General features: G+C 41.3%; 1 protein-coding gene across 4 annotated transcripts in view; it reads left to right on the top strand.

The window, feature by feature from the left end:
- The window catches only part of LMO1 (LIM domain only 1), an 81,656-nt gene extending 57,591 nt beyond the window's left edge, over positions 1 to 24,065 (top strand). For all 4 annotated transcript variants that reach the window (XM_039533312.1, XM_039533311.1, XM_039533313.1 and 1 more), the window contains 3 exons: positions 3,318 to 3,531; positions 18,727 to 18,852; positions 23,611 to 24,065. In XM_039533312.1, coding sequence (XP_039389246.1) covers positions 3,318 to 3,531; positions 18,727 to 18,852; positions 23,611 to 23,716 — 446 coding nt within the window. In that variant the 3' untranslated portion in view covers positions 23,717 to 24,065. The remainder of the gene's footprint in view (positions 1 to 3,317; positions 3,532 to 18,726; positions 18,853 to 23,610) is intronic.
- The last annotated feature ends 1,853 nt before the right edge of the window (positions 24,066 to 25,918 follow it).

Genomic DNA, 25,918 nt, shown 5'->3' on the forward strand with positions numbered 1-25,918 from the left:
GTACAACATGTTGGCACCTACTAGCTGGTTTTGAGCCCTGATAGATGTACAGTAAATGCATATGCGACTGGTAGAGAATGAAAAAATTAGAGATACTGACACACACAGAGCTCTTGTTTAAAATCTTGTTAACATGGCAGCAGCAACTTTATATATTATGTTAGCAGTATATTTAAGTATCTTGAACTGTAAAGGTTTGAACTCAAATTACTAATGTTTGTCACAGCCGAGCATACCCAGTGCCAAAGGGGATAAAAGAACTGCTGTCAAGCAAGGGTTTTTCCTACAGTATCCCAGAGTATTGATCTAAACACATGTTGTGAGTTCAGTTTTTCTGGATCCCTTTCACGACTTGGCAGCTGAAAAGCTGGTACATGATTTGAAATTCTGATGCAGCTGATTGCAATCTCTTGTGATCACCTGAAACTTGATTTTTCTAATGTCGACAACTAGCAACTTGGATTGTGTCTTCTCCCTTGCTTTCCATCCACTGGTGATTGGCAGCATTGACATCGGAGAGTTTTAAGGCAGCCATTTGAAGAGTATCTGGATGAGATATTGGAAACACTGATTTTTGCACAGCAAACCTATCTTTGTCCACTTTTGAATGACCAATGAGATTATGGTTATTTTTGACAGACAAAGCTGAAGTTATACAATTTGTGGCCAGACTAACCGCACTAATACAAAGGAGTGGAAAGCCCTTCACCCACCCTGGAACCCAAGTACATGATTAGTCAACAAATCCTATCCAGTACTATGTGGTGTCACACCTCTTTAAGGACCTTGGAGAGTCTTTGATTACATACATCAAGACAGTTTAGTTCTGTAATCCAAAATGTTGTATTACTAGATAGAGAGCTGTTTTTTCTTCCCTTCTCCAGTGCCTAGAGAGACTGTCTTTCAACATGATTCTTACATTTGGGGAAGCCTGGTGCTTGGTTTCAGTAAGCTCAGAAAATTGTAAAAAAATTTTAATGTTGCTACTGAAACCTACTTCTACATCCAGTTAGTGTTTCCACGCAAGGCCTCCATTCTGGCAAGGTATTGCAATCTTTTGTCTGTGGAGTTAGTCTGCTGGTGTGGGGCTTGAGCTGGTACGTGATTATCTCTTGGTGGGAAATACTCTGAGGAGGAGATCAGCTGGAAAAGTGGAGCTCCTTCTCTTTGCTCCCAGAATGCCCAAGTAAAAAGCACAGTGTGTAGAACCCATGAGTCCCTTTCCTGTCTCTTGTGAGCATGTCTTGCAATATCACAGCTGCTCAAATTTTACCCCTGCAGTCTAAGATAGGTTCCACTTCTAAATTTTTGCAGTTTGCGGGGGGGCGGGGTTGTTTGTGGGTTTTCTTTAGAAAACACTTCTGTGCTTGCTCAAAAAACTTTTCCTACTTTTGGGCAGCCTGATGGCGCCATGCGTTTGAGTAGCGTTGTTGATTTGTGTGTGGTGTTGGAGCTGAGGCTTAGATCTTCACTTACTAATGATTACATAGTTGTCACTAGTGTCTCAAGTTTGCAGATATTTCTAAGCAAGTGGATTTTGAGCCTCTGGCAGCCTAGAGCAGGAGGGCTCTTTTAGCCTTAAGAATGTTACTTGACCTGTCTCCACAGTACCGAGACCACTTTGATAACAAATGGATCAATAGCGCACTGTTTGTGCAGAAGTGTCTTAAGTGCTGTTGTCCTCCACTTGCAGCTCTGACAGAGCAATTATTACTGTAAGAGTGGTGGGTTCTACATGTGCCAAGTGTTAGCCACCCTCGAGTCCCCCTGGCTTTTAAGGAAAGCAGCAAATGTCACTTATTACAGCAGCACTAAGTAGTGCCACTCAGGTTAAGGGGCTGTTAATAATTCCAATATCAAGCTGCTGCTTCCTAGGATCTATAACTTGCTATAAAAACTGTTCTAAAATGTTGCACGAGAGCAGATCCTGTGCCACCCCCACTGTTGCCATCACTGCCACCTTCTCATCTCCCCAACTTCGTCTAAGCCAATTCGGAGGCCCAGCTCTCTCATTTCAATGTGGGTATGATATGGGGCAGGGCCAGTAATAGACACTGTGAAGCTCTAGGTAAAGTGGCATTCTGACTCCTTATATAGTCACTTCCCCCATCTAGGTCACTTACAAAGTGCACCTTTTTTTTTTTTTTGCCCACTCAGCCTCACAAAACCATGTTTGTTTCCTTTGCCCTTGTGCTCTAGAGCAAATCTCTCCCTTTTCCCTGTGAGGATACTGAGGGGTGGTAGGATACAGGCTCACTCCTTCCAAAGCAATAGGTGAGCAGCTTCTCTCCAAGACTTCTGGGCACAGAGCTCAGGGAACAGGAGCCCTGTGGTGACTGAGTACCCAAAAGGGAGAGGAGGCCTGTAGGGAAGTTGGAGGCAGTAGGGAGGAGCAGCATATTGGAAAGTTGGAAGAGGAGCCCATGAGAGGCAAGTGTACTAACAGGCCTGGGGGCTTTGGTGCCCTGGGAGCTCAGATAGGCTCTTGGTGTCCTATCACCATCCAGGGATTTGGTGGCCAAAGAACTGCTTTCTCCCTCGATTCCCTGACTGAGAACCTAGCTATCTCCCTGACATGCTTGCACTCATCTCTGCTGTCCAGCAGGGATGTCCAGAATCTGTATGAGGCCCAGAGTTTTTGGTACCTGCTCTGATGGCACAAAGCAAAGGGAAAGCCCAGATTAGCCAGTTATCTGGAAATACATCTTAGGTGCTAGTGCAGAGCCCTTGACATAAGCAGCACTGTTAAAGAATCCTTATGCTCTGGCTATTCTCAGTTGCCCTCAGAGGCCTGGGGCAGCATAGGTTAGAGCAGCCTGAGGACTATGCTAGTTTTCAGCAGGGTTTTTATGAGGGAGGAGGGTGCAAAAGAGTAAAAGGGTGGAATATAGTTTTCTTTGCCCGCACTTTCCTCCCCTTCTACCAAGCTCAACTCAACAGCAGAACAGCATTAGGGCCTTGGAATATGTGCCATTAAAATCTTCATGATTGCCTTTACCTGTCTCGTTAATTGTCTGTTAATGCTAATTAAGAAAGAAAAATGTTGAAGTTGCAACTAATTTATTTGCTGAAGGATTTTAAACCAACAACTTGGTGCTCGGGTCAGTTTATCATTTGGGAAATAACTATCACATCTTTGCAGGTGAACATCCCTCCCAAGATAAAACCTGTTCCTTTGATCACCGAAAGCTGTTTAGAACATGATCTCCCCCAAACCTGCAGCACTGAAGGTCCCCAACTGTGCGGGAAAGCAATTCTGCTTAAAATATCGGTCTGTAAGTGTCACATGAGTTATAATGGTTTGTTTTTGTTTGCAGGGGTGCCCATGTTATCTGTACAACCAAAAGGGAAGCAGAAAGGCTGTGCTGGCTGCAACCGAAAGATCAAGGACCGCTACCTTCTGAAGGCCTTGGATAAATATTGGCATGAAGATTGTCTAAAATGTGCCTGCTGTGACTGCCGTCTTGGAGAGGTTGGATCAACTCTTTACACAAAAGCAAATCTCATTCTCTGCCGCAGAGATTACCTGAGGTAAATACAGGTATATTCTGTGGGTTCTTCCTATACGCTCCCAGTTCACTGCTGGCTGTTTATTTTTTTCTAAATTTGTACTGTGTAAATATCCACATGCACAGTTTTTAGCATTGCCTAATAGCTAAATTGAGTACAAGATCCATAGCTTTCTCCTTTTTAAGGACACCTTTTCGTTTGCTGTATTATATTTGATGGAACTGTTTATGTGTAAGGCTTGGTAGTGAGGGAAGGGCATGCTTTATGGTATTTTTTTAAATTACGAGCTTACAAAAGAAAGGGATGTTTATTTTTAAAATGGAGGGCCTGATCATAAGCTGGTGTAAACTGGCGTAGTTCCTCTGACTTCAGTGCCATGTGGATACACAACTGCTGAGGGTCTGTCCCACTTGCCTTTCAATGGCAGCTTTTAAATAGACATTTAACTGTTTTCTGTCCGCTCTCTCCCTCCTTTTCCCCCCTCCCCCGGGCAAATGAGGCTCCTTGGTGACACAACAAAGCAAAACAGTATCAAAATAAGAGATCAGGTGTTTTTTATTTTTTTAAGTTTTCCTTCAGGAAATCTTGTAGTGACCAACAGTGACTCTTCCTCCAGGTAGAGCTATCCTCACCCATGTGCATTTGTAGCGAATAAAACCTGTTACTCAAGGACAATTGTGACTTTTTTTTGGATTGGATATATGTAAATACGTATATATGGAAGCTTAAATGAGTCTTAATAAGACAATAGCTATAGCGTACTTTGCCTAATAATGGGGCTTACTGCAAAAGTGAGGGGAAGTGAAGTCCGCTGTATAGAATATATAAAATAAATAAAAAGGAAGTTGATAGTAATGACTATCAATCAGAAATTAGGAAATATAGAAAACTGATAAGGGAAGCAAAGGGACACAAGGAGAAATCTGTGGCCAGCAGAGTTAAGGACAATAAGGAGTTTTAAAAATATATTTGGAACAAGAAGAATCCTGACAATGGTTGGTCAATAATAATGCAGAAAAGGCAGAAATGTTCAATAAATGTTTCTGATCTGTATTCAGGGAGGAAAAACAGATGATGTACTCTCCTCATATGGTGGTGGAAACACACTTTCCATTCCACTGGTATCTCTGGAGGATGTTAAACAAAAGCTACTAAAGTTAGACAGGCCGTCCAGCTAAAGTGCATCCAAGACTTCAGATTTTTAAAAGAGCTGGCTGAGGAAACCAGTGGACCATTAATGTTGATTTTCAATAAGTCTTGGAGAATTGGGGAAGTTTCAGAAGACTGGAAGAAAGCTAGACTCATACCAGTTCTTATAAAAGAGTAAACTGGATGACCCAGGTAATTATAAGCCTGTTAGCCTGATGTCGATCCCGGGCAAGATAATGGAGTGGCTGATATGAGACTCGATAAAGAATTAAAGGAGGGTAATGTAATTGATGCAAATCAACATGGGTTTATGAAAAATTAACTTCATATCTTTTTTTGATATTACAAGTTTGGTTAATAAAGATAATACTGTTGACATCCTATACTTAGATTGCTGTAAGGTGTTTGACTTGCTACTGTGACATTTTTTATTTAAAAAAAAATAGAATATAGAATTAACCTGGCACACATTAAATAAATTAAATACTGGCTAACTAATAGGTCTCGGAATGTAACTAAACAGGTAATCGAGGTCACTGATTCAGAGCGATCTGGGTCACTTGGTAAAGCTGGCGCAAGCAAACAATATGTGTTTTAATACAGTTAAATATAAATGTATACATCTAGGAACAAAGAATGTAGGCCATACTTACTGGATGGGGAACTCTGTCCTGGAAGCAGTGATTGAAAAAGAGTTGGGGATCATGGTGGGTAATCAGCTGCAGATGAACCCCCAGTGTGATGCTGTGGCCAAAAGGAGCTAATATGATCCTAGGATGCATAAACAGGAAACTCTCAAGGAGTAGGGAGGTTATTTTATCTCTGTATTTGGTACTGATGTGACCTCTGTTGGAATCCTGTGTTCAGTTCTGGTGCCCACTCTTCCAGAAGGATGTTGATAAATTAGAGAGGGTTCAGAGAAGAGCCATGAGACAGACTAAAAAACATGCCTTAGAGTGATACTCAGAGCTATCTATTCATCTTAACAAAGAGAAGGTTAAAGGGTAACTTGATTAGTCTGTAAATATTTACATGGTGAACAAATATTTAAAAATAGACTTCAGGCTAGCAGAGAAAGGTATAACATGATCCTATGCTTGGAAGCTGAAGCTAGATCAATTCAGACTGGAAATAAGGTGTAAATTTTTAACAGTGAGAGTAATTAACCATTGGAACAACTTACCAAGGGTCATGGTGGATACTCCATCACTGACCATTTTTAAAACAAGACTGGATGTTTTTCTAAAAGTTCTGTTCTAGGAATTATTTTGAGGAAGTTCTATGGCCTGTGTTATATAGGAGGTCAGACTAGATGATCACAATGGTCTCTTCTGGCCTTGGAATCTGTGAAAAGATATAATGTTGAGGTTTTTTTGGAGGGGTGAATGACTTTTAGCTAATATTTTTCTATAACACCTGTCCCCATAGAATTTCCTCCTGTACCATCATCCCCTGAATAGATTTTCAGCAATAAACAATAGACTGTAATTAAGCCATTCAACATTTGTTAACCCTGTGGTTCCCAGAAACCAGCCGTATTTGTGACAATAGTTTAAACCCTTGAACTATCTGGGATCAAAGTATTAATGGATTCAGGGTAATATTTTAGGGAGTCTGTAGTGTTTACAATTTTACAAATCAAATTTTCCTTAATTTTCCTTTAAAAATAAGAAGAAATGGAGTTGTGAAATATTTGATTGTAATTAACTGTTACAGTGTTTAGAACTGGAACCTTGTAGCCCATCAGTGGAATCAGAGCATCTTTCCTCTAGTTATGAATTCTACTCTTAAATCTCTCAGGCATATAAGAAGTGCCTGTGCTATCAAGAGTCCGTAGAATTTCAGCTGTCTCAGACCCAAGTATAATTGTATAGGTAGGCCACCCCCAAAGTGTAGGTGAGGGGAGGCCTGTTTGAAGAGGGAGGAGAGACTGGGGTATGGAGCAGCGTGTTGTGGGATTTGCTTGGGAGGGAAGGACTGAATACAAGGGTTTTGAAGAAGGCAGAGAGTAGAATAATATGGAACAGAGGGATGCTGGACTTTGGGGAAGAAACACCAAGAACAGCAAGGAGTTCTGGGTGGGAGAGACTGAGGTATTTGGCATACAGTGAATTGAAAGTACAGGTGATTTTAGAAGATAGGAAGAGAAAGGACTTTGAAGATTTGTAACACCAGTCAAAGACTGCTCCTGGCAGAGCATGGACAATGAATACAGGGCAGCTAGCCGATGCTGCTGGGAGCATGAGGGAGTCCAAAGGAGGATGAAGCACCAAAGTGCTGGGGTACTCATAGGAAGTAGAGGGGAGCTTGTGCTGCTGGGATTTCCTGGTAGGCTGGGGCTTTGTTCTCTCTAACTTCCTTCGCAAAAATTATGGGGAAAAAAGTGTGCGCGCCCCTAGGATGGGTCATCATATGGGTAAGAAGTGCCATATAGCCTCCAGCTCAGTCTAGATACTCACATGACCCTCATAACTGTAATATCTGAGTGTCTCACAATCATCCAGGAATTTATCCTCACAACACCCTTGCGAGGCAAGAAAGTCTCATCCACATTCTACAGATTCTTGAAACTTGCCCAAGGTCCCACAAGAAATCTGTGGCTGAACCGGGAATTGATCACAGGTCTCTCCAGCAGCACTCTGAGGAGTTTACAGGTAATCCATGCTGTGGGTATTCTTGCAGGCAGTGGTCTGAGCCAGATTTCTAATTCTATTTGTCTTGTCTTGGCACCTATCTCAGGGCTAGTCTACACTTACCTGCCGGGTCGACGCGGTGAGTTCGACTTCTCGGAGTTCGAACTATCGCGTCTAATCTAGACGTGATAGTTCGAACTCCCTGCGCGCTCCGGTCGACTCCGGTACTCCACCACTGCAAACGGCGGTGGCGGAGTCGACCTTGGAGCCGCGGACTTCGATCCCGCGGCGTCTGGACGGGTGAGTAATTCGAACTAGGGTACTTCGAATTCAGCTACGCTATTCACGTAGCTGAATTTGCATACCCTAGTTCGACCCCCCCTTCTTAGTGTAGACCTGCCCTCAGTGATTACCAAAACGTTGGCTCTGACATGGACTAACTCTATAACTTGAGTGTGTCACATCACTTCTCTGTCTCCGGCTATAAGCCAAATATAACTACAGCACTTCTCTCTACCTCTTTAGGGTGTGCGGGAGGTCAGTTAGAATTTGTACTGAACGCTGAAAGTGTAAAGCAGTGTGTTGGTGGTGAGATTAATGAGGCGCTTACTTCACAACAGTTCAGTGCAGGCTTTCTCTGTGCTAAGGAATTTTAGCTACTGCAGGTAGAAGGGACTTTGGCTCGTCTCCTTTTATCACTATCGGATACAAAATATGAGAGATCCATCTAATCTTTCATTGACTGACTCAAATAACGACAGTTGCATATGCAGCTATATGCAGTCTGTAACTGACTTCACTGATAGATTGTTTCCTAGGTTATCCTAAAGTCTTCCTTTCTTAATTTCAGCTTGTGCTCACTTTGACTACTGGAAAAAACCTCCTAGATTTTCTTTCTTGTTACAAATCTGCTTTCCAAAGTTCCCTTTCCAGACTGTGCTACTTTAGTTCTCTTAACCTTTAAGTAAGTCATTTTCTAATAATCTGATAATTTATGCTACTCTTCTTTAAATTCGCTAAGAATAATTCAGTTCCACACATTATACTACTATTTATACATCCCTGTGTTTCTCTTCTATTACTGCATGATTTCCCTGTTCATGTTCAACTGACTGGGTTTTACTCTGTGTAGCCACTCGTCCCTGTGTAAGGGTGTGCAGAAGTCTGATTTGGTAGCATTGTATTGCTACTGAGCACCGATGTAAAATGACTGACTACTATGTACAGGGCAGGAAAGAGTTGGGCCCATTTTCTCATCAAAGATCTCTTGGTAGTACCAGTTCCCAACCAACATTCACCCATTTTGCTAGCTTCCTACCATACCACTTTGCATTTATCCTGATTAAACCTAGTTTTGTTTATCACTTTTCCTGTCTAACTCTCCTAGATCCCACCATTTTAATTTTGCCTCCCTTGCTGCTAGGCAGCCTCCTAACTTGGTGAACATGCTCTTCTTTCTTTGTTCTAGGTCACTTATGAAGACACTGAGCACATGATCTATATCCGACACTTGCTGAGGGGAGGGAAAGGTATCCATTACGGGGGTTGGCTATCTAATACACTAGCAGCATTACTTTGTTCCCAGTCGTCCGTCAGTTAGGCATCCATCACATAATATACGTAGCCATGCCTTTGTTCAGACTTCTCTGAGAGCACTATGTGGAGCAGCATTGAATGCCTTACTGAAGTGCCTAACGTTAACCGAATTCTCTGTTGCTGAAATCATTGGGAGCTGCTTGGGTGCTCAGAGCATCTGAAAATCAGTCCACTTACTTAGGTTCCTAAATATGGACTTAGCTTTAGACAACCTTTTTTGAAAATCTTGTCCCTTGTCAACTACTAGTTTTATATGTAACACAGTGCCAGCTTTCCTGTGCAAGTTGATATTTGAATTGTCTTGTTCTGTGGCTCTCTCATAGATAACCAAATAAGATTTATTTCTTGTGATAATGCTCCATTATTCTTGTTAATGTTAATGTCTTTAGCATTTGATTACCTCTGTTCATTTCTATTTGTTCTTGCAGCCATTTCTGCTTTGTTTTCAGCATTGTCCTGCCGGCCATATATGTTGTTGTTGTATCCTTCTGCCTTTATGTTGTAATGTGTATCCATCATCTTCCTCTTCCCTGTTTAAACGCTTTCCCACCAACCAGGCCAGCCTTCTGCCTAGAAGGTAACTTGCCGCATCTGTTCAACTAGAAGTTCTCCACTCCAAATAGTCACTTCTGACCACAGGATCTCTGAATCCATAACTTTTTTTTTTCTCTGCACCATCTCCTCAGTCCTTAATTCACTTCCACTATTTTTTTTGCTTCACTCACAGAGAATTATCTAAGCCCTTCTTATTTGACTCCTTTCTTCAATGGCTTTGGAGCTAATATCCAAACTCTAGTAGGTAAGACAAAAAAGTAACATCTTCTACAGCAATTGGAACTGAATTAATGCTAAACTACAGTGGAATTATACGTTACAGATATATTTATAGTAAAGTTCATTGCAGTGACTTAAAGTATTACAATGACTATCAAAAGAATTAATCACTGGCCGCTTACTGTGATTATGTGGCTTCCAAGAAGAGCACTGTCAAATAATGGAATTTGGTACACTAAATATGTTAGTCTTTACAAAGCTAAGAAGCAAGCCAGTTTTGAATCTATAAATGTGTGGACAGAGAAAAGGTAAGTGAAACCTGATGGGAATAGTGCATATAATAGTAGGAGCACATACTCTATTGGTGTCCCATAGGCTTTGCATAAAGGATAGAGGGCCTTTTTGAATGGATATTGGCCCATGTGGTATTGTAACTGTTGAGATCCACTGGGGAGCTCGAGCTGTTTGAGAATGCGCTGTTTCGTGATTAGTAAACAGGCACCAGAGACCCTAGCTTTCTGGCCAATTAGTGTGAAACAAATGGTGTTTTTTCCATGGTCATTGGCCGTGGTGCTTATTTGTGCATACATTTAAAGAAATACTAGATGACATTCTGCAAGTTGCTTCAGTTGCATTTCTGCTCGTTCATGAATGGAAACTTTTGAAGGTGCACCTCAAAACTCAGCAGTGGCTTCTGGGCTGTTCAGTGCTGTGCTGCTTTGGAGCCCCTGACAGGAATAGACATAATGCCTGGATCTTTCCTGGAAGAAGTGCTATCCTGTTAACTGGACAGCTGTGACCAGTGCATGGAACTGGCATGAGAATTAGCTCCTTTTAGTGTGAATGTTTTCTCCTCTTCTGAGTGGGGTAGAGCCCAGTGGCAGGAGCCCTACTGGTTCTGTATATTCTTGGCCTGCCCACATTGCTTTCGAGCGGGCTGCCATCCAATGCGTCAAATAAGGCAGTGGGCTTTTTGCACTGAATACATTTTGTCCGAGTCACTGAGGACATCTTTCAAATGTGCTTCAGGAACTCTTAGCAAACCATATCCTTATAATTTGTTTCAAAAGATAAACTGTCATTGCTTGCAAAGGAACATTTGTTAACCTTCATGTTTCCTAAAGCACTTTCTTCTTTTTTTAATTCTGAAAGATGAAATCAGATCTTGAGTTGTTTAAATTTGTTATCCTTGCAATCCCACCTCAATCTCCAGCTACATAAAGATGTATTTCCAGATACATTGTCTAAGTCAATGTATTTACCATTTGGTTAAGTCGTGATGGCTAGCTTTTCCATCTTTAATTTATCTATCTCCGTTGAATAGGCAAATTCTGTTGGAAGCCACTGTTCCTGGTATAGAAATCCTTACAGTGTGCTTCTTTGTAAACTGCTTGGTTAATACAAAAACCAGTTGTTTTATTAATCCGCAGACATACTTGAAGATCCACCAGCTTGGAGCACACAAGCAGTCTCTGTGAGCCCTGCTCAAAGTTTCTTGCTGGAACTGCCATCTTAATTCAGAATTTTCAGTGGGGCGCTTTTAGAAGATGCATTTGATTCTCTCCTATCTTACACCACTGCAACTCCAGTGACTTAAATGGCGCTCTTCCCGAATTACACCCACGTAAATCGGAGGAAAATGAAACGCAGTATGATAAAATAGACCAAATGACTTCTGCATATTTCATACGTACCAGCACTTGTTAGGAACTTATCACAATTTGATAAACGAAACAGTTGGTCCTGGTCAGGACTTAAATGAGGGTATCTCCAAAGGAAGCTCAAATATTGCACAAAGAAATGATGGTAAATCAGTAGAGGACATGTTTCTCTCTATGGGTCTGATCCAGCTCCTAGTGGAGTTAATGGGAATCTTTTCACTGGTTTCAGTGTGCTTTTGATTTGGCCCTAAATTGGTATAGGATCATAGACTATCAGGGTTGGAAGGGACCTTGGGAGGTCATCTAGTCCAACCCCCTGCTCAAAGCAGGACCAATTCCCTGACAGATTTTTTTTTCCCCCCTGGATCCCTAAATGGCCTCCTTAAGGATTGAACTCTCAACCCTGGGTTTAGCAGACCAATGTTCAAATCACTGAGCTATCCCTCCCCCTGGAACCAATGCCTCAGCATAGACTAGGGGTGTGATGTTCTGCTTATCATCACTTTTGAATGGGAGCTCAAACTGGGGTTTTCATCTTATCTGGTTGTTAATGATCCCAAGACCATATTTGCAAAAGAGAGAGAGAGGTGTTTTTTACTCTGTCTTAACCAAATTCCAATTCAGGTAGCTATAGTGCCTTCTTCCTGCCTAAAAGTTCCTACTTCCTGCTGGATTCAACATTCACCTTTTCCTGTCTCAAGCTTTTTGGACAGCATTGGTTTGTTCTGCCCCAGTAATAACCACGTACAGTTTACATTTCAGTTTGTGAGTAAAGAGCATAGAGATGCCTTTGGATGAAAGTTATTGCATCCAGTAAATGTACAGTATTTTTATTAGTGATTAAGAAAAGTGAGTCTTTGATTTTTCAAAAATACATTATTTCTGTCTGGCAAGAGAGCATGCACAGCAATGCCTTGCTTTCAATAGACTTCCACGTGTAAGTAATGATGGTGACACCAAATCAAATGGCCAAACCACAGGTCCACATTTCAAGCACAGTCTTTGAAAGTTCCAATGTGTGCGCCCAAACTGGCAAAACTTGAGCTAATCTGTCAACGGTGTCATCGAAGCTATGTTCAGGAGCATTAATTAGCAGAAAGAACTAGATAAACTGGGAAGTCTTCCAAAGAGGGTGCTATTTATTTTTTCAATAAATATACGGCATATATGGGCATCAGCAGCAGATATATTAGGCAATGATCTGTTATTAAAGGTATACAGTGAATCTGCTTATATCCAGAAATGTATTTTCTGTTAAAGATTATAAATAGATGCAGCATGGCCAGAAAGGACTGTGGTTTAAATCTGGGTTTTACTGAAGTTCCTAATAATGGTGTAGAGTTTGTTAAACTGACTTTTATTATTCTTAACCACTTTGAGGCATTCTGCACGGGATTTCCCTGCCTCTAAACTGTTTTGTACCTAGACAGATTGACAATGAAAAAGTAAATGCTGAGCTTTATTTGCAAAAGATGGTGCATCTCAACCACATTGTCATACTTTGTATTGTCACAGCAAAGATTATTTCCTATATGGAGATGAAGGCCTTTCACTTATGCAAACCAGAACTTTCCAGGATAACAAATTGCAGTTGGGTTTGTTAGTTGATTTTGATTTTGTTTTTCAAAACCTTCTAACGGGGGTGGACTAATCCTTGTAGGCTTTGATGTACTGACCTGCCTCGAACGCTTTCAAACTTGCAACTTTCCTATTAATATTTCTAAACTCTCCTAAGAAAACTTGGCTCCATATGTGTATTTACACAGCATCTGTGAAAGCCAAGATTGTTTTTAATGTCAATTGGAGCAATTATACTGTAGGAAGATTAGAGCTTTTGAAGGTGATGATGCCTATATTCTGACACCAGGTGGGACAGCTTCATACCATGTGTAAATCTCTTGCTCTCTAAAATGTGGAGGGAGGGACCAAAAGACCCAAAATAAATACCTTTCATATGGATTGTTCAACTGAAGATGTGTGCCCTTGAGGAATCCTGAAATTTATGCCCCGTGGTCTCCATGCCAGTTGGCCACCCAAGTGGAGGGCTTTTTATACTACGCTGGTTCAGCTCCTTCAGTTTAGCTATCCATTAGTAATAAACCCTCTGGCATAAAATGTACATTCTCTGGAACTGAACTAGAAACCATCATGAAAGAACAACTTGACCGACTTCATTAATGTCAAAATATGTCTCTTTTCCTTCAGTTGACAACTTTCCACTGTAGCATTGACTCTGTTGTATTCAGAAGTGTGCACTCATCAACAGGTATTTACCACATGCCAAGCGGTGATTATGGGAGAGGGAATATCTATCTGGTTTTTGCCATATGCAGTTTTTGTGGGAGCAGGTTACGTCCGTATCCCACACAAAGACAGATTAGAGACATCCTTCAGCCTTGACTCTGCATTTTAGAACTGGTTTTACATTTTTATCATATTAAGTGGCTGTTAAGCTTTTTCTACAGCTATTTGCATACTCAGTATTTTGTCAGCTCACAATAAACATATGTTGTTCAATCTGTGTCAGCCACATGCAGTTGACAGACACTGATGTAAGTTGTTCAAGTCCAACTTGCTGGAAGGTTTTGAACTGGTAGGAACAGGGCTCTTTCTCATGACTATGAATTCAAGGTATGAGAAATGGACATAGGAACTGCCACACTGGATCAGACCTAGGGTGCATCTAAACCAGTATCCAGTCTCAGACAGCAGCAGCATGAGATACTTCGGAGGAAGGTGCAAGAATTTTATTATAACGATTATCACCACTTGTATTGTAGAAGCGCCAAGGCGCCCTAATCATAGACCCTGTTGTGCTAGGTGCAGTACAAGCAAAAACAAAGATGGTCTCTGCCCCCAAAGAGATGACAATCTAAATATAACATAATAGCAGATGGTTACAGAGCAGCTAGAAGAGTACAAGTTAAAAATGAGACCATATTGGTTAGCATGGTAAGCAATGGTCTCCTCATACTGAAACCACTTAATCCCTAGTTATTAGGGATTGGTTTAAGCGTGAGGTTCACTCTCTCTTCTAAAATCTGCTTCTGTTAACTAGTATAACTCTGGATATTCTTTGTATCCATATACATGCCCAGTCCCTTCTGTTTTGAATTTGCCGCCTCTTTAACTTTACTGAATGTCCTCCTTGTTTCTCATATTATACAGCAGGGAAAAGGGAAGCTCCCAGTGTACCTTCTCTGTCCCATTCTGTGTTTTATATACACTTATCCCCTCTTAACCATCTCTTTTCTAAAGTGAGCTGCCCCCAATCTTTTCAATCCCTTTTCAAAGGAGAGTTTTCTGGCCCCTGACTTGCTGCTGATTTGCAAATATCAGGATGGAGGGCAATCTCGGTATTGCTAGGTATTTAGAAATCCATTTGTAGATACTATTTGTAGGTTTAGAGGTAATGAAACAGAGGTGCAGATTATCCTATAGCTTAGACCATAAATGAATGTGAGTGGGGCGAGAAGGAAGATTCATGGAAGGGGTACAAATCTAATGTTCATTCATGAGGGATGAATGAAAGTTGGAAATATAGAATGTGTTTAAAATGATGGGGGAGATGGTCGCTTTTAGACAAGTCCCTCCCTTTCACATACTCACCAGTATAAGCCCCTCACTCATACCCTAAAGAAAAGGTGAACTCTGGGTAATTATGCCCCTACCATACATTTAGTCAGTTTAAGGTACCTCCACAGAGCTGCTGAATTCCAAAATGTTGTACAGAAGATTGTTACAAGCAGCTAAATCTTTAAATAAAAAGAAGCCTCCCAACAGTTACATAGCACTTCCACAGAATGCTACCCGCTTGCCCCTCAATTCATTCCTATTCACTGCTGCTCCTGTGTGCCAATTAGCTTTTAATTTTTACTATACACAATGACATCAACAGCTAATCGGAATATAGAATAGCTGGATTTTAGTGTGCCTATAAACTACAGAAAATTGTCCTTGGCTAAACTCCTGCTTTCAGATTGGCTGACGACAATAGACATGGTTAAGTTCAGAGTAAGAGCCATTAAGCATAATTACTACCACAGGGTAAAAGTTTAATTGTGTTAAATTTTAAATCTGCATAGTCTAAGCTTATTTACAAGCTGGTGAGGTCCTTCTGTTACGTAAGAGATAATAAATCTGTACTTAAAAATTGCTGTTTTCTAACTTTTAAGAGAGTTTTTAAAAGGTTTAAAAAAAACCTTGTCTGTGACTTTTTTCCCCCCACTGGTGTCATGCCAGTGAGTGAGTGTGTGTGAGAGTGAGTGAGAGAGAAGATTGGATTTGCTATGGAGAATGCATCCAGAGGATGGATATGTGTTTCCTTTTTTGTGGCTTCTTTTTAAACTAAACAATGGGATGTATTGATGGTGAAAGGGAGTTCTCCCCCAAAATTAAAAAAACAAAAATCCAAACTGCTCCTCGTGTGATCTCCAAGAGAGGAGGTATGGAGCATGACAGCTGGACGTGCCAAAAAACAAAGACCAAATTCTTAGTTGAAGAATGCGTCTCTTCTTTGCCTCAATCTGCACTTCCTCCAAGCTTGTGATCTTTGAGCTACAAGTCAGGCATACTTGAGAATTTTAGTGACTATATAGAGCTTTACTTCGTTCCCTGAGAAGTGATTAAAATTAGAAAGTGCTAGAATGTGTGTGAAATGTTCATATGTTAGGGAAGGGAGGTGAGGGCTGTCTGAAACTTAATGGAAGAGAACAAGATTAGCGCACTGAAAAACTGGGAGATACCTTTATGTAGACATTAAAAGGCGACATAATTTCAGCTGGACAAAACATAAACTGTAGCTCTTATGCAAACATTCAAAGCTGTTTAACACTTGGTTTACCCCCCAACCCCTGAAAAGAGACAAGTGAATCCAGTGCCAAATACAATCTTCATGTTTCTTAAACTAACTGTTTAAATCGTTAAGTGAACATCTGTCCAAACTTCCCCATCATTTCCATGTAGAGAAGTATCCTATTTGAAGGGTGAAGAAAACTGCCTGTTTAACAATGCAAATAACTCTGTCTGGGGCCCCTTTATTTTATTTAATCTAGATTGAGCTCCACACAACTGTGATGCTAATGAATAATGGATATTTTACGCTCACAAGAATAGCGGCATCATGCACAGAACAAATTGAGGATTAACTTCCACTAATGTATTGGGCTGCTTTGCTTGGGTTTGATTTTTATTTTTAAGTGATTTTTTTTAACGTTTGCTGTGATTTGGATATTTTAAAAATGCAGACGTCATTGTTCTCCTAACCTGCTAGTTCTCTATCAAATAGAGAAATTGAAACTGACTGCTGCTACTGTACTAAGGGTGTTCTAGTTATACAATGGAAGACGGTCACACCCAGGAGTGATAGAGACATTTCTGTTTTGCCAAGTAAAATGACTGTGAATCAGAAAATACAAATTTGGGGCTAAATTATAAATTGGCACCCCATCCAGAATGAGGGACATTGTAGCTATGCTGGCCCAGGAGCATTCCAGGGAGGGAACTGTGAGCTTCTGCCGCCACTGCTGGCACCACCACCACCCTTGGCTCCAGTCTGCTACTGGTCCATAATAAGACACGCCCTTTCTTGCAGTGTCCCTGACCACCTGAGTAGGACTGGGCGCAGCAGCCCTCTGAAGGCTACTCTCTCTCTGTCCTGCACTAATCCATGATGCAGGGAGCCCAGGCAGGAAAGTGAAGGGCTGGCTCGCCTGCTATCATAAGAGCAGGCCACCATCCTGCCCTTGCTGAATATGTTCCCATTTTCTTTGTTTGTTTGTAAGACTTATTTAAACTCTTTGCCATTTTGCTTGGTCTATTGCGGTACAGGCTTTCCAGCCCTAATGTGGTGAAGTCTGAGGGCAAGAGTATTTAGATCTTACATCGCTGTGTGTCTGGTGCTATTTTTATCTGGCCCACTGTACCATAGACTTTTTTTGTAAAGTGTCAGACACAAATGTCTAGTCTCCTCCCACTGAAAACAGTCCAGTGGCCTTCAAGCCAAGAATAACAGAAAAGTAATGGGTGTCTCTTTTAACATCTGACACAAGAAGTAAGACTTTTTATATGCTAAAAACAAGCTAACATGATAGCTCAGGAGCCTGAGAGTGGAAGGGTTATCTTGAGGATCTTATCACACTTCAGTGATTACTGTCCAGTGATCAGTAGCATTGATTGGTTCAGCAAATTGTAGGCTGAGAAATCAGACGTAGGTGTTCCTGTACCAGGCTACAAGCAGTTCTCTCTATGCTTTTTTGCCTTTTTGTACTGGTAGAACCAGTAAATACTGGCATTAGCAAGATCCAACTCCAAAGAATTGAAACAGACCTTAGGCCCAATATATGTTTAGGAGGATGTACACACGTGTGCATGTTTACATGCACGCCAAACTAACAATCAGCAGAAAGAAGGTGCCTTCCACATAGCTCTGAGAACAATTAAATCACATGCTTTCTCTTAAACAGAAAGTAACAAGTGTATATTGACTATTTGCAGTTTAAGATTGAAATCTTTGATTCGTTGCATGCATCCCCAACTGGTTCCTATAGCTCTAATTTAGAAGTGCTGTCATGCCTGTCACCAGGGAGTGGCACTGAGTCATGGGTCTTCAGGGTCTTGTCCAAGGACTGGGAGGATGATGCGGTAGCTCTTGGTTAGTCTCCCTGTGGGAGCTGTAAGAGCAGGAGACATCTAGGAAGGGAGATAGCAAAAGCCATGACACAAGTGGCAAAGCTTCTGGTGCAGAAGGGCTGTCCTCAAGGACTGGAGCTGAAGTGAACTGTTGAATGTACTATTTGTGCCTTGGTGTAAGACGCTTAGTTGGTTCCCAGGAAGGTTGAGGAGGGTGGAGGTCTTAGCAAAATTTAAAAAGTGGCTTTGTAAAACATTATGCCAATTGTCTTTAGATAAGTGTGTGTTCCTTTAAAACAGGAGGTAAGTTGGACTTTTCTCCATTGGCAAAGTTAGTGAGTCTTCTGAGTCTTTATAACTGGCTCATTGTCATCAGCCTGGATTCCTCCATTAGGTAACTATGAAGAGCAAATGGGTGCTGAGTGGGGTGGGGAAGGAAGCAAAATGTTCAGAGATAAAACCTTGCAAATAGTCTTGTTTTGGCTGAAATCGTGTGAGCCGCAAAATAGGACTGAAAGTATCTTTAACGCTTTTCTCCGTTAGATAGTAAATTAGCCCAAGGCTCACAAGCCAAGTGAAGTTTCATCTCGACAATCGGCATTTGCTCACCAGGCAATTGTATCCCAAGTTCCTGCACACTGGTTGGTCAGCGAAATGGATACTGCAACTCCTATTTATTGGTGCAATACAGTATTTGATACTGCTAATTACACTTAATTAGTGCTTCCACCATTTAATTAAAATGGCTTCTAATGATTGTGCTTCTTTGGCAGGCTCTTTGGTACCACCGGGAATTGCGCTGCCTGCAGTAAACTGATCCCTGCCTTTGAGATGGTGATGAGGGCCAGAGATAATGTTTACCATTTGGACTGCTTTGCCTGCCAACTCTGCAACCAGAGGTGAGGACACAGTTATTACAGAAATTAAAAAACCCACAAACTTTTTTTTTTTTAATTTTTGCCAACAGATCAAGGAAATCCGCTTGATCTTTGCCACCTCTCTGAGGCCGAGAAGCTGCTAGCACTGGCTGGGTTGTCTTATTTGTAGTTGCCTACATAGACTGGGTCTGTCCTGCAATCTTTTCGAGGATGTGGGCCTGGTGGAGCCAAAGGAGGGGTGGGTGGGTGTGTGTGCGCGCGCGCAAGGACTGCAGATCCAGGCACAGTAAGCACCAGACAGCTGTTCTGAAATAGTTGTAATGTAGCTGAATGAACAGCTTCTGAGGTTTTTCAGCATCTAGCCTGTTTGCTGAACACCCATAGACGGAAATAGGACCCTCTCTTGCACAAGTTACTCAGAGTTACTTAAATCAGACTTCTGACAGGCTCGGAAGTGAGGAGGGTACAAAGGAGAAATCTATTCTAGGTTAAACCCTTTTGGAGACTATGAAGTGCTCTCTTCAGTTTACTGCATAAGCAATAGGGCCTGCTTGTGGGGTAGTTTTAAATGGGGCCGTACCACACCTGACTGGAAGATGCAAAGAGAAATACATATCAAAGTGTACAGTGAAAGGACATGGGTTTAGCCTGACTCATTGGTATCTATAAAAGACTGAATGGGGGTATGTGGGGGTGTGTGTGCAAATACTTTAGGGTATGCTTTTCTCTTGATTTTGGTGCACTTGTCGGAAGGTTGAGTTCTCTTGGAAGCTGAGTGCATTAAATGCAACATAGTCTCCCTTTTTGAAGCATGTGTTCATTCTTAAAACTGCCCCTCCTTGCTTAAGCTGCCCGTTGAACCACAAATTATTACTTGTGAAGGGACGTGGTAAAAGAGGAGGAAAAGAAGAGAGAGTAAGCTCAATGGGAGAAAAGCATGTTACTTCAAAGCCAAGTTAACATACCTGATATTTCACTTAAAAATAAGATACATCACTTTCAGTTACTCTGGAATTTCAGTCAATATGGGGTTGTATGTGTGTGATATTTACACACACACATGCTCACGCCTCCTTTCTAGCTTTTATGTTAGATTTGTGAGAACCTATCAAAATACAGGACTTTCCTCTCACACTTGTTTTATATCAGTATAACTTGGTTGAAGTCTGTGGAGTTACACCCGACTCCCAGCAGTGCATGTCTGAGGAGAATCAGACACATGGTATGTAGTTTGAGTGGCTTTAATTGAAGGCACTGTATCAAACACAAAGCTGGTAGTATTTGTTTGGGGGTAGAATGCCTTCCTATTAATACTGACAGCTGCAATAAATCAAGCTGTCCCGTTTAATAGGGTTATTCCACTGAGGTTATAGTGACATCTAGTGGTTGGTGTGTTGGACAGGGAGCGTACTTTCTTGCAGACAAACTGTATTTCCCAGTGTTTTGGTGCATAGTCCTATTTCTAATTCTGTCTTTTAATATGTTTCTGATATACCTTATTGCTATCCAGAAAGCATTGGCAGACCTATCCATTTTGTGACTGCACTGGCAGGGATTCAGCACCTCCCTCCCCAGAGACGAAACTCATAATGAGCAGCCTTTCACAGGCAAAGTCCTCAGTTAGGTTTTTTGGGATCCATTGGTATTACCCTATTCTTTTTCAGAGTCTCAGGCTCCATTCTTAGCATAGTGGGGAGGTTGGTGGTGGTTTTTTTTATTGTTGTTTTTTTTAAGGCAAAATGATACTTTATTTAATAGTGTTGAGTACGAAATATTTCCATCAGCTGTCGGCTCCAACACACGTCAAAAACACTGATTTCTAAAATGTGTCTTGGGCCTAACTCATGTTGCTTTTTTTAAGGGAAGGTAACTGTTGTCTAACTACTAAATCTTCTTTTTATCACTGTACTCTGCTAATACATCAGTATCCTAAGATGTTTCAGGCAGTTCACCTGCCTTTTTCTCGTGGTGAGTTCTATTCTGAAAGTCACTTTATAAAAATGGCATCCTGGGTTCAGTGTTCGTGTCTCACTGATTCCTGATGAAACTCGCTCAGTAAGATAGGTTTTTCTAACAGTTCGGCACTCACGGTGTGAAGGCTGGGTTCCCTTTTCCTCGCACATCAACCTCCAGAAAACTGCTGGGTTTGCACAGGCATAAAACTCTATGGGTGTGACACGGGCCTGCTAAATCTTGATTGGTAGTTGTGCATGAGAAGGAAAGAACTCCACTTCCTGCTGGGTCCATGCTGAATTTTCAGCGCTGGCAGTTGGAGAAAAACATCTTTGTCTTGTAAATTAAGCACATTGTGAGAGACAAACATGGGACCCCATGATGCCTGGTTTTCACCTGATTTTCAAAGAACCACACTCAACCACACCCTACGAATATCTTTTCAGCTCTCCCACAGGTGCTCTAGACCCCTGCTAGATTTGGCAAGAGGCGGCTGTTGACTGTGCTGCAGTTGTGCTGGTGGCATGACATTGTTTTGTACTCCTGCTCCTTGGGTTTTATGGTCACAGTTTAAGTAACATTAAGTAGCAGAAAGTCAGCAGCTGTGTCTTAAGTTACAGTCTGGAAAATGTTGGCTAATAGACTTTGTATATTCAGCAAATCCATTGGTGAGGCCGTGACTTTCAGGAGAATATGTGCAATGCTGCTTTAACTGGAGTCTCCTCTTAAAGAAGCAGCTTTTTGTTTCTTATCTGGAATACAAAGCTAAAAGTTAGCTAGCTGAATTTCAGACTATTATAAAGAGGGCTTCAGGTGCAGGCTAGGAGAGGAGACTCTGGGTGCTGAGAGAAATCACACAATGAACCATACTAATTAAGCACACTGTGGAAGCCACAGGTTTTCGCCATACCGACTTGCCAAATTAAGCAAAGCATCAGCTGACTTGTAGGCATCCATTAAGGGAAAACTTGTATGAGGTGCTGGAGAGGCTTGGATCTGGTAGATCTCATACAGATGAACACTTCTCTTATAATTCAGACTGTCCAGTCTGATAGCAGGCTGTCAGTCTGTGGGTAACTAGAGACCATCAGGCCTAGAACATATTCCAGACCAGGACTAGAGGGTGACCAGACAGCAAATGTGAAAAATTGGGACGGGGGTGGGGGGGTAACAGGAGCCTATATAAGAAAAAGACCCAAAAATCGTGACTGTCCCTATAAAATCGGGACATCTGGTCACCCTACATAATAGGGGCACATTTTCAAGGCTTCATGACTCTGCTGAGGAAAAAGCTGTGGGCTTCATGTTGTGTAGGGCCTATATTTCTCCCCCGAACTCCTAGCTAATGTTTTTGCCTCTTTAAAGTTCATATCTGCCAGTTCCTGGCTGGATGGATGGACATGTGTGACCCATATATATCTGTCTTTCAGAACTGGCCGTCTGCATCACTACCAGCTTTGCCTGTACCTGCCCTGAAGTAGCAGGATTGTCTTAGGACACTGAGGCTGTCTCGCCTATGTCCTGCTTTGTTGTCATGCACTTAGCATGTGCTAAGTCAGACTCTGCCCTTGAGTGGGAGATCAATGAAGAGCACCATGTGTATTATCCTAAAATTCTAGATTAACTTTTACATCTATAGCAAACAGGAGGTGTGAGGAGCCTAGTGGCTGTCAAACTGCACCTTGCAGATATTGTGTGCAACTTCTTTGACCTTAATGATCAAATAAAATTGTTAAATATCACAAGTCTCTCTGTCAACTTTAATACAAACAGAACAATTTACATGGCAGACAGAGAACTTCATGCTCCATTCCATGAAGATAAAGGTTAACCGAGTCTAGCCATCCATCAAAAAACTTCTATTTATTGTTCAGCACTGTACATAAGGGGGTGAAGAAGGACTTAATAGCCATTTAGTGCCTGTAAATTAGTGTAAACACTGCCTCACCTGGAAATTTGAATACCATAGAACATTTAAAACATTTTGTGTAACATAACCAGTTTGCTTCCTGGTTTCAGTGAAGTCTGAAAGCTCATGTCTATTTGGGGATCTATTCCATCACTTTTCATGTTGATTATTACGGTAGTATCTATAGCAGAGTAGGCAACCTATGGCACACATGCCAAAGGCGGCACACGAGCTGATTTTGAGTGGCACTCTCACTGCCCGGGTCCTTGCCATCGGTCCGGGGGGGGGGGCTCTGTATTTTAATTTAATTTTTAAATGAATCTTCTTAAACATTTTAGAAACCTTATTTACTTTGAATACAACAATAGTTTAGTTATATATTATAGACTTATAGAAAGAGACCTTCTGAAAACGTTAAAATGTATTACCAGCACGCGAAACCTTAAATTAGAGTGAATAAAGGAAGACTCGGCACACCACTTCTGAAAGGTTGCCGACCCCTGATCTATAGGCTTCAACAGAGATCAGGGCCCCTTGTGCTAGGCACTGTTCAAATTTATAGTATGAGAGGGCCTCTGCGCCAAAGAGCTTACAGTCTAACTAGACAACACAAACAAAAGGTAGGAGAGGGAAACAAGGTGGTAAAGTGACTTGAGTCTCTTAGAGATCAGTGGCAGGGCCAGAAATAGAACTCTGGCCGCCTGGTTCCTAGTCAAGTGCCCTCTCCACTGTATCCTGCCTCCCTAAATTCCAATCCGATAAGTATAGTTCATAATGAAGATAACTTTTCCTTTCCATCTGGGCACCTGCTACCTCTAGACTTTAATCCTCTGTCATCTTTTCCTTGGTGTACTGCCACCTGGTTAATGCCAATTAACATTTAGACATGCGTAATTTTTTTTTTTTTTACGTTTCAGATTTTGTGTGGGAGACAAATTTTTCCTGAAGAACAACATGATCTTATGTCAGATGGACTATGAGGAAGGGCAGCTGAATGGAAGTTTTGAGTCCCAAGTTCAATAACGATCCCTGCTTTGCTGAAGCACTGTGGGATGGACGTTCAGCCACACAAGCAGTGAGGGGCGTCTGTCAGCTTGCCTGCAATATTTTTTTAATTCTTGGTCCAGAAAGGACTATATACATTGTAGTACTTTTTTCCTGCCCCAACACAAAGCAGTTACAAATTTAGATGTACAGTTGTGCCTGCTTAGCTGAGCACTGCATTGCCTGTATGTTTGTGAGTTTTTTGGGGTCTGGGGGAGGGCTCTGTACAGTCTGATTTCTGTATATAAACTGGAACATTTATTTTATGAAAAATGTAATGCAATTTTATTACTGGTGTGAATTAAAAATTATGAATGTTTCCTGGTCATTTTAAGTTGTGGTTTGTTTGTAATACAGTTGGGGCTTGTGTTTCCTGCATTTGATGCTGACCAGATTTTTTTTTTAAAAAAAAATTACACAGATCCCTGGAACACTCATGAAATAAAATAACGGGCAAGAGTTTAAACTACCACAAAAACAGACAAAAGTTGGGGAAGAAAGTGCTGCTCTGAAATTCAACCTCTGCTTGAACCACATGACATTTGGTCTCCACAATTGCTGTCGTGTAGAAAAGGCGTAAATGAGCTCTGTGGGGGTGATAGCTGGGGAATCTTCACTGCATCACTAGTCAATCCCCATGAGGACTGTGGTAAACAACTTCTTTAATTGTTCACCATGAATGGTATCTGTGGACACAGACCCCCTTTAAATGAAAGCACATCAATTCAGACAGAGCAATGTTATGACCAAGAACCTTATTGACCAGATAATACAGTATCTCTTCAGTATGAACCCTAATGAATAGAATCTATCTAGCCTTGTCAACAGGTGGCCAGTTACTGATCAGAATATTCATTTCAGGGCTTTGGCATGGCTTAATTCTCTTATACAGGGCATCAGTTTTCCAAGTGTCAGGCACCAAAACAGCTGATGCCAGAGACTTCAAACGAAGCCTGGTATTGAACCCGCATCACCTGTTTTACAGATCTTTTTGCTTGTCATTTGCCAGTTGTTGTGACCTCCCACACAACAAGCTGTCAGATTCCAGTTAATCTAGGTCATTTAAAAAGACTCCGATAAAAAAGCTCCAAATTATATTCAGGCTACTTTTTCTGGCAAGTGTCAGTGTTACACAATTCACGTGCAAGGTATGGGACCACACCAAACAATTTTACTTACAACCAACATCATTTTTATACATTGCAGCCAGCACTGGTAAACAATTACTTCAATTCTACACACTATATCTCCCTGCTTTTCTTTTCTTCGTTTGTTTCAGTTTTTTCCCAGCATGAATTAATAGCCGGCTACTGATCTTGAATCTCGTATTGCTTGTTTCCTCTGCATTACAAATACTATATACAGTTTTATCTTGGCCTCTCATATCTATTTTCTTTAACTGTGTTTCACAGTACATCCAGAACTCAAGCTGAGCAAACTAAAAAATAACAGCAGAACACCAAAGATGTAAGAGAAGCACTGAGATATCACTAATAAGCTAACATACCTCATAGTTTATCTTGAGCATTCCTTCTCTTGAACACAGAGGTCGATATTTCAGGATCAGGATGGCCATGTGAAATGAGTTGTTTGGTATCCATTCTGTTTCTGGTTGTCAGGAGTCTTTTCAATAGGTCACTCCTCCAGTTAATACCAATTGGTTCCTTTTAGCAATTTCATCGGGGGCAGGGGGAGGGAGCATGGATTAAATAGCCTTTCTAGCACTAGAGGCTATCAAACTCATGGTTCAGACTGCTTGTGACAGTATAGGAGAGTCTTCATTTTTCACTATCCAAACTGTATTTGTTCTCTTGATTTAAATCGGTTACCATATCCAGTACTGTCGTTTTACCACCTTTCATGTGCTCTAAATTCAAGGAAAAAATTGGCATCTGCATATCCATGATTTCCTTCCATAGTTTAAAATGATGACATTTGTGATGGTAGGGGTGTCATCCCATAGTGATGCTAGGGGAGCTGACAAAGCTGGTTTCCTATCAGGCTTATTTAAAGTTTGAAAGAAGTGTTTTGGTGCCAGTTAAAGAATCTCTTTAGAGAACTGATACTTACTTTTTGATGTCTAAGAAATGCTCTTTCAAGGTTATATAACTTCATTTTTATCCTTCTTTTCACTGGAAGAAATTCTCTTTAAAAGATTTGCCTGGACACATTGGCCACCAA

The sequence above is a fragment of the Mauremys reevesii genome, linkage group 4 (genome assembly GCF_016161935.1).
Source record: "Mauremys reevesii isolate NIE-2019 linkage group 4, ASM1616193v1, whole genome shotgun sequence".
Taxonomy (NCBI): domain Eukaryota; kingdom Metazoa; phylum Chordata; order Testudines; family Geoemydidae; genus Mauremys; species Mauremys reevesii.